This window comes from Sinocyclocheilus rhinocerous, unplaced genomic scaffold (genome assembly GCF_001515625.1).
Source record: "Sinocyclocheilus rhinocerous isolate Xijiao unplaced genomic scaffold, SAMN03320098_v1.1 scaffold940, whole genome shotgun sequence".
NCBI classification, from domain to species: Eukaryota; Metazoa; Chordata; class Actinopteri; order Cypriniformes; family Cyprinidae; genus Sinocyclocheilus; species Sinocyclocheilus rhinocerous.
In genome coordinates, this window is record NW_015670976.1 from 334,196 (window position 1) to 343,591 (window position 9,396).

Genomic DNA, 9,396 nt, shown 5'->3' on the forward strand with positions numbered 1-9,396 from the left:
GCATAAATACATGAATAGATTTTTTATTATATATGCAAATATACACAACATATGTATGAAACAGTATCTAAAAATCTAAAAAAGTATACACTTTTTCCCTTTTGCATTGATAAAAAATACAACCTAAAGTCGTGGAAATCTGTGCAGTCATATATGAAGCCACGCCCCAAAGATCACGAACCAATCATGGCTCTGTCCGCAGAGCCGTATCTGGTCACGTGACTGGCAGCAAGCGTATATGTGGAGAAGGTCCGCGTTGGTATAAATGAACTCAAGACGTGATACAGAGTCTTTTTTATTGAAGTGACACTGCTGTTCTAAGGGAGTCCGGGCTACAAAGTAGCTTTGACAAATAACGAGCATGGCAGGTATGTGACAATCAATGCACTTTGTAAATTAAACAGAGCTGTTGATGTGTAGTGGTTGGACCATCTTACTGCAAATATCTATACGATTATATATATAGAGAGAGAGAGAGAGAGCATGCAAAAAGGCATTAAGGGATGTGGATGTTCACTGCATTGCTCATATTCATATTTCTGTAGCACTGGATATAAAGTAGCCTATGTAAGGCTGACTTATACTGGCATGATTACTCAAGAGTTTAAGATGATGTTTTTATTTGTGAATGAATTGTTCAGTTGAAGAATCGGTTGAAACGGTTCACAAAACCGGTCTGAACAATTCGTTGACTGGTTCTCGAGTCAACTCAACAACACTTCATTTATTTACCGAGAACCGTCTTTTCGAATTTGTTCGACTCGCAAAAATCCGGTTTGACAAGTTTTCGGCGAACCGAGAACCGTCTATTTTGAACGGTTTTGTCCGACTCTTAATGGCCTGAGGACTCGTTGCAGGTTTGGTTTTAATAAATAGCATTTCATTAAAACAAGAAAAAACTTTTCATCTGAGAGATATAAGATAATTTAAGTTGTGTTTAATGCACATTTAAATGATATTTACGTTCTAAATGACTTTGTTTTAAGAACTGAATCATGGCTGAACTCGAACGATTGCAACAGACACCCCTTTTAAAATTTTATTGAAGAGGAATGTAAGGAACACGTCGTGAGGTAAAAGAATCACTGAATCCGTTTGTGAACCGATTCTTCAAAACGTATTGTTCAAAAGAACCGATTCTTTTTAAACCATATTGAAAAGAATAATACTTTTTGACATTATTATGAGAGGAAACGTGCATCATCGACTTCCATTAAGGCTTAAACATGACTTGATTTTTCAGGAAATCCATTATGTTGTCATCTGTTGTTCCTTAGCATAATTACCGTATGTGAAATCAAATTCATTAGACTGTATTATGTCAAGCTCATTTCTTTAGCAGAACAGGCATTTGTCACTTTGGCCACAAACGATAGCTATGCGAGAGGAGCTATGGTGCTTGGAAAGTCTCTTAGGAACCACAAGACTTCAAAAAAGCTGGTGGTGCTCATTGGACCCCATGTGTCCGATCAGTCAAGGTACAACATGCTTAATTCAGCCAGTACTTCGAATCTGTCTGACTTCTGTGGAAAACAAAAGGAGATGTTTTTGAATGTCTTTAGGGCAGTTCTTCATAAGATCTTTGATGAAGTCAGGCTAGTGGATGTGTTGGACAGTGGGGACACGGCACACTTGGCCATGATGAAGAGACCTGATCTGGGTGTCACTTTCACCAAGCTGCACTGCTGGGCTCTCACACACTACTCCAAGTGTGTGTTTATGGATGCAGACACACTGGTGAGTTTGCATCATGATTTCGAACCAGCTGATGGTTAGCAGAGTTCAAGTTGTACCTTGTCAAAACATGCATGAAATATTTATAATGCGGTCTGTTATGTCATTTGAATTACATTGTGCACCATTAACTCAATGTGTCAATGCACGCCTCTGCGTTACATTTAACTTGTGTAACCTGCACTTAGCAGGGTAGGCATCTAAGCATGCCTTCAACTTAAAATTTTGTTGTTGTTTTTTTGAACTCATAAGTCCAAGTGTGTGTTTATGGATGCAGACACACTGGTGAGTTTGCATCATGATTTCGAACCAGCTGGTGGTTAGCAGAGTTCAAGTTGTACCTTGTCAAAACATGCATGAAATATTTATAATGCGGTCTGTTATGTCATTTGAATTACATTGTGCACCATTAACTCAATGTGTCAATGCACGCCTCTGCGTTACATTTAACTTGTGTAACCTGCACTTAGCAGGGTAGGCATCTAAGCATGCCTTCAACTTAAAATTTTGTTGTTGTTTTTTTGAACTCATAAGTCATTTATCTGATTGAGAATACAGTAAAAACAGTAATATTTTGAAATATATATATATATATGTATATATGTTTCATTTTTTTTTATAGCTATTTGGACTTTTTGTACACAATAAGACCAAAAATATTTATGAAGAAAATGTTAAAATGGCTCAATTTGAACTTATGTTGATGATTTTCATGAGGCTTTTCTGTTGGCTGTAGGTGTTATCAAACATCGATGAGCTGTTTGGCAGAGAGGAGCTGTCTGCAGCTCCAGACCCCGGCTGGCCTGATTGTTTTAACTCTGGTGTGTTCGTGTTTCTCCCGTCCAACGAAACCTATGGCAAACTTCTGCAGTATTGCACAGAGCACGGCAGCTTTGACGGTATGTAAAATAGCACTATAATTTGCTTTTAGATGTGTCAGAGCTCTGAATTTCAGTTTTTAGCAAATGGCTTTTAGGGCATTGACACTTTTACTGTGTAGTTTCAAGCATTTTACAGGAATGTTCCAGGTCTGTAAGTGCTGTCAAGGCCATTCATACCAGGAACGATAACTATAGCAATGAGTATAATGAAAACTATATTAGCATCCACACCAATGAACAATAACGTTTTGTTTATTATGAGTGCACACTGTGGTTTTGTCGTCTGCCACTTTAAAAGCTCAAGCTTTGGGTGGATTCCGATTGGCTGTCCATGTTTTCATTCATCAGACAAAATCGCTCTGAAACTTATTCCATGACATTGTTCCTCTATTGTTGTTACTGTTGTAGCTGTGGTATGAACTATTCTCATAGAATGAAATTTATAAAATTTTGTAGTTTTAGTTATCATAATAGCTATTATCCTTGGTGTAAACAGGCCTTAAGTGATTTTTGCAAGCTGAGGGATGAGTTTACTTACTTGTTTCAAAATGACAAAAAGGCACGGTAGAAGTAGTTAATGTGACACAGATGCATTATATTCTGAATCTTTTGAAGCCATACAATAGTTTTGTCTCACTAAATCTTTTCATCTGTGGAAAAGTTGAGAAAAGCTGTAAAAAAATGTAAAACTAAAAAATTAAACTAAATAAATAAAAATAAAAATGAATAAATAAAATCAAATAAATAAAGTAATCAAAAATCAGAAATAGACAAATAAATGTATAATAACAATTAGATTAAAATAAAGAATGCTTTCATGAAAATAATTAAAATATAAATAATACAAATGTAGATCAGAAATAGATAAATAAACGATTTATAAAAATTTGATTACAATAAATGCATTTATTAAAATAATAAAAACTAGATCAGAAATATATAAATAAATGAGCAATAAAATGATCACAATAAACAAATACATGTGTTACATTAAAGTATATTAAAGGAGTACATTAAAGTATAAAATATATAAGTAAATAATACAAATGTGATTAAAATAAAAATAGATTAAAACAAATACATCTAGCAATACAGTACTATAGTTACTATAAAGACTAAATAAAAAAAACTAAATATTTTCCAAATAATATTTTACACATATTTATAATATTTATTTTTATATTAATATAAACTTTTTTTTTTTTAATAATTGGCCTGTGGCATCTAATAGGTTGAAAAACTCCTAATATAGACCACTTTTTTTAATGGTACTTTTTCTTTTTATATCATTTTAGAGCTTAGACCTCATTCACTAATCCCTTCATTTCGTTCACTCCTTTCTGATATAGTGCACTCAAATGCCATACACTATATCAGAAAGGAGTGAACGAAATGAAGTGAACGAATTCGGACACTGATGTATACCATGCGTGTCAGAGAGCTGGAGACACAGCACACTTGGTCAATACTGCATTATTTTTGTCAAGCTGAACAACAATTAATTACTGTATTTGCATTATTGTAAGGTTAGGTTTAGGGTTGGGGTAGTTTAGACGTTAATAAAATCTAATAGGTAGCAAATTTAATTTATTGTTATTTTCCACAGAAACATCTTTATCACATATAACACACCTATGTGTTTTAATATTACATGTACCTTTTTTTGAAAATAATATTAATAAAAAATAACACTCACAATGACTTCATATTGTAATTATACATACCTCTGCGCCAGCTTTGTGGTTTCATCAATGGTGTTAGGGCTAATTTGTTTTGTAATGCTTAATATGTTCATAATCATTAAAGGAGATATTTTAATAAAAAATCGTACATATTGTGCCTTTAAATGCTATTAAAACACTGGCAACAAAAATAAACACGTATTACACATACACATATAACACATAATTTTTATGTATTTATTATTTTTAGTATCTTGAAACTCTCCCAAGCAGCGTTTTGCGCTCAGATAAGATGACAATGGTCGTAGTTAACAACAACGCCACATCAGTAAATTAGTAAAACGTTAAACTGAGTTAATGCAAAAATAATATACTTTAATATTAATAATGCATGAAACAAATGTTAAAGTAGAAATAAGAAAGATGTAAACTGCATCTCTCATTTAAACTCTCTTCCAGCTCGTCAGTCCTCTCCGCATTGCTTCATGGGAAATAGTGCTTCAGCGGGTGTACATCGGCAGTACACTCAAAATCAGAGAGGATTGTGGGTAAAAAGTAGTGAATGAATGTAGGGAAGGAAATTGTTCACTCAGAATTCGGCAGTGGTGTATAAAGTACCTGAAAGCCATACTCAAGTAAAAGTACAGATATCTTCCCAGAAAATGACTTTGGTAGAAGTTGAAGTCACCGTTTAGAATATTACTTGAGTTAAAGTCTTAAAGTATGATATTTATTGTACTTAAGTACGAAAAGTATTTTTTAAATCTTAAGTACAATGTAAAAGTAAATGCAAAATGGAAAAGAAGCAAATAAATATATATAAAAACTGTTCATACACAGCTTGAGTAGCAAGATCGTGTTCAGTTTGAACTCATTCTTACCCAAAAATACAAAATGGAAGAAAAAGAAGCACTTCATCCGGTACTTAGTGTCTTTCATTCCAGCACAAGAAAACATTTCTGGAATCTGCATCTGAAGTGGCATTTAGATGTATTTACACAGTTATGTATCTCAGAGAGGACGTGCATTTAAGTTCCACCATCATCCCTGTACCCAAGAAACACAAAAATCACAGGACTTAATGACTACAGACCTGTTGCTTTAACATCTGTGGTCATGAAGGCATTTGTGAGACTGGTGTTGGCCTACTTGAAGGACATTACTGGACCCTTGCTGGACCCCCTGCAGTTTGCTTACCGAGTTTCCGTCTCGTCTCGTCTCGTTTTCGTCACGTAATAAAGGTTCGTTGACGACGATATTTAGTCATAATTTTCGTTGACGAAAGCAACACTAACGATGTTCTGAATGGTTGTAAGGTGGTTGCTAGGGTGTGCTAGAGATGTTTGTAATGGCGCTTTTCCACTGCATGGTACGGCACGGTACGGCTCATGTACGGTTCACTTTTGGGGGGTTTTCCACTGGGTACAGTACCTGCTACTGAACTTGCGACACAAACACAACAGAACCGCTAGATTTAAATCAGCACAGTCAGTGAAGGATCGAACGCAACTGTTTTGAACGAGCGCACCTTTTTTAACAACCAAAAAATGGCTGTTTCGTTGTCTGTTGAGGAAGTACAGACGTTCCTCTCGTTGATAGCAGAGGAGCAAATCCAGCGAGAGCTTGATGGGGCAACGCGGAATGAAAAAGTTTTCTACTGTAGATGGTATAAGCGTGTTCTAGGTGGTTGCTATGGTGTTCTGTATGGTTGTATGGTTGTTGTTTGGTGGTTGCTAGGGTGTGCTAGGTGATTATATATTATTTGTAATGTTAAGTCATGATTAAATTTTAAACATTTCAAAATGACACGATGAAGGCTCAGTTTTTTTGGGGGGTTGGGTGAGTGGTGGGGCTAAACTAAAGAAATTCAAAGAACAGCGAGTATGTTTAGTAATAATCACAGTGACAAGCAGTTTCAAGAGTGTTTTGCATCAGACTAATAAACCAGCCAAATCACTTCCAGTTTTGTTGGGCGTTCAGACAACTGCCATCCAAAGACAAAGCATCAGTGTGTTCTCTCGTACCTGCAGAGTGGTTGAATCTCTGAAACGGTGAATCAAACAAGCATCTTTCCATTTCCTTGTTTATTACAATCCTGATGACCTGAGGCTATCATGTGGCCTTGTTCTCATCCTCTGCCAATGTAAACCAGCCAAAGACTATGCACACATTCCTGCACAGTTCAGATCATCCTCTCAATATGAACCCTCCAAGACCACAGTAATGTTTGTAGAGCCACTTGCACAAGGAAAGCCCAGGGGAGGATTCTGTACCCTGTTTCTGGGCTCCTGGAGGCACGCCCAAATTAAATGGCGCTAGATTGGCTTAGCTGGTAAACCAGCATGCTTTGCAAACACATTATTCATTTATTATTGCTCCAGCGTGTTCGTTAATCTGCTGTAGGAACGTAGCATTATTAGGTGAGTTTGAAAATCGTCTTTGGCTAGCAGTGCGGATGCTGTATATGGTTTGTACTAACTATATTAATTTCCTTATAGCGTGCACATGGCCTGTCCTGGGGCAAATATTCATGTGTTTTAGCGCAGAGGATGGCACTGGACTATAAGCGTAGCCCACATGGTAACAGGCAGATATTGAACAAATAAATTGACTAGATAACAATAACCTTTTAAGTTGGCATGAAATTAAAATTCATCAAACCTATTTTCCAAATTCATGTTATGGATCTTATTGTGAAAAAATTGATCCATGCATATAATGCATTTTTTAATCAAAATATCATAACTCGATTTTTAACAGACTTGGTGACGTACAGTATGCTGGACTTCTCCAATCATTTAGTCCTCTTAAATACCGCCTCTTTATTCTACATTCAGCCTCAAGCTCGCATTCAGATCTGCTTCCATCCAATCAACAACTGATAGATAGAACAAAGACCTGCCCTTTGGTTTTTACCACCCTACATCCATTTCTTACGGTGGCCGAGAAGTGCAAAACAAATCACAATTCTGAAAACAAAATAACAAATTACAAATGCAAATGCAAGTCTAAAAAACAAAATAACAATTCAGAAAACACAACAACAATTCAGAAAACATTATAACAAGTCAGAAAACACTACTCTGCCCTCCAAGGGCAAAATCCAGAAACTACACTAAAACTTTTTGCATTGTTTTTCATTGATTTTTATTTTTATTATTTTAAATCAATTTTTATAATCTTTGTTATAATCATTTTTAAACTTTGTTTTCCCTGAATCTGAGCATAGCAAAACCTGCATAGCATAGCAAAAGATGCATAAATACTTTAACAGATGTAATGCTAATTGTTTGTTAATTTGAATTAATGCATTAACTAACCTTAAGTAATGAGACCTTATTGTAAAGTGTTACATTCAAAAGACAGAAGACAAAATTTGAGTTGATCTCTCACATATAATGAAAGTGGATGGGGAACAGAAGCTGTTAAGCTCTAAAATTAACAAAAACACTATAAAAGTATCATAAAAATGTTCTATATAATTTTATGTTATACTGTCAAGTTATCTAAAGCCATACAATGCAATAGCGTGAGTAACATAGTAATATTTAAGTCAGATTTATTTTGCCGTAAATCTTTCATGACAGCCATGTCACTATTCACTTTCATTGTATGGAAAAGAAGAACAGCCGTTGTAAATAATTCCTGTTGTGCTCCACAGAAAAAAAAAGAAAGAAAATCATGTAAGTTTCAGAAGACATGAGGATGAGTATATAATAGCCAAATTTTCATTTTATGTTGACCAGCTGTCTGCATGTCTGCAGGCGTGCTATTAATATTTCCCGTGTCCTCCTACACTCCTGGATTCTGTGTCCACCATGGCACTGCACAGCAGACACATAGATGATCTCAATTCAGGCTAAACAGATTTTTCAGCGTTTGTTTTTAATAGTGCAGCTATTTCAGTGTCTGCGTGTGTTTAGTGCAGTATGCATCATGCTGTGAGATGTATATCTCTGTGTCATGGGACTCTGTGGAGTGTGTCATGTCTTCAGTGACCTTTGAACAAGCATGCAGGAACTAGGCTGCTCTTTCAGAGCGTGACCTTTTTTAGATATGTAGGGTCTTTTTTCAACTAGTAAGCACCTTGACACATTCCTTATACTCTGTACGACTCAAAAACAGCATGCTCTTCATATTTTTGAATTTCCCTGGGATAAGATGTAAAATGGCCATCCTACACGGCTGAGTACTACAGGTGTTTGCTAAATGGGTTTCAGGTAGGGTTTCCCCATCATTTATGGCAGAGTGTATATATGACGTCATATGATCCATGCAATATTGTTTGGAGCTGTATCTGGACACACTAATTTTCACTCACTGTCCTGATTTAGTGAACTATGTGACATTCACTATGTTGTCAACAGTTTTGGACAATGTTTGTCTCTGTCTGAACAAATGTATCAGATTTCATCACATGCAAAACAGTCAGGAGTCAAAACCATAGATATAGGTATATGCAGATTTCTCATTACCGACTGTTTCTATGGGCCGCTATACGTAAGCCGTCTGCCATATAAGGGTCAACTTAACGTCATTTACCATAACATCCGATGGTCTGTGAACCCTCGAGTACAGTGGCCGAGAGAGCTCAACGTGTTGTTGTGTAGACCTAACTAACACCATACAACAAGATGAGCGCGTTAGCTAACACAACATTAAAAGTTACCAGTGTTTCAAAACGTGTAATATTGAGTTAAAGGGGTCATATGATGGTATTTTAAAGATCATTATTTTGTGTATTTGGTGTAACAGAATATGTTGACATGCTTAAACACAAACCAACACATTCCCACATGTGAAAGGTTATCTTGTTTCTTCTGGAATTTAAACCCCGGTGGTTTTTACAAGCATCGGCTGTGCAGGATTGTGGCATCCTCAATTATTCATTGATTATTATGGTGAATGGCATTAAAGGGTTAGTTCACCCAAAAATGAAAATTAGCCCATAAATTACTCACCCTCAAGGCATCCTAGGTGTATATGACTTTCTTCTTTCAGACGAATCCAGTTAGGAGTTATTTTAAAAATTGTCTTTGATCTTTCAAGCTGTTTAATTGCACTCAGCGGGTGTTGCAGTGCATCAGTCCAAAAGAAGT

The 9,396-nt window shown here is 35.9% G+C and overlaps 1 protein-coding gene across 2 annotated transcripts in view; it reads left to right on the forward strand.

The window, feature by feature from the left end:
- Positions 1–257: 257 nt before the first annotated feature.
- Positions 258–9,396, forward strand: part of LOC107734383 (glycogenin-1-like) — a 20,672-nt gene continuing 11,533 nt past the window's right edge. The window contains exons 1-4 of one of the 2 annotated variants that reach the window (XM_016546325.1): positions 258–368; positions 1,340–1,478; positions 1,563–1,737; positions 2,471–2,633. In XM_016546325.1, the coding sequence (XP_016401811.1) occupies positions 362–368; positions 1,340–1,478; positions 1,563–1,737; positions 2,471–2,633 (484 nt within the window). In that variant the 5' untranslated portion in view covers positions 258–361. The remainder of the gene's footprint in view (positions 369–1,339; positions 1,479–1,562; positions 1,738–2,470; positions 2,634–9,396) is intronic. The other variant, XM_016546326.1, reaches the window with a different exon arrangement.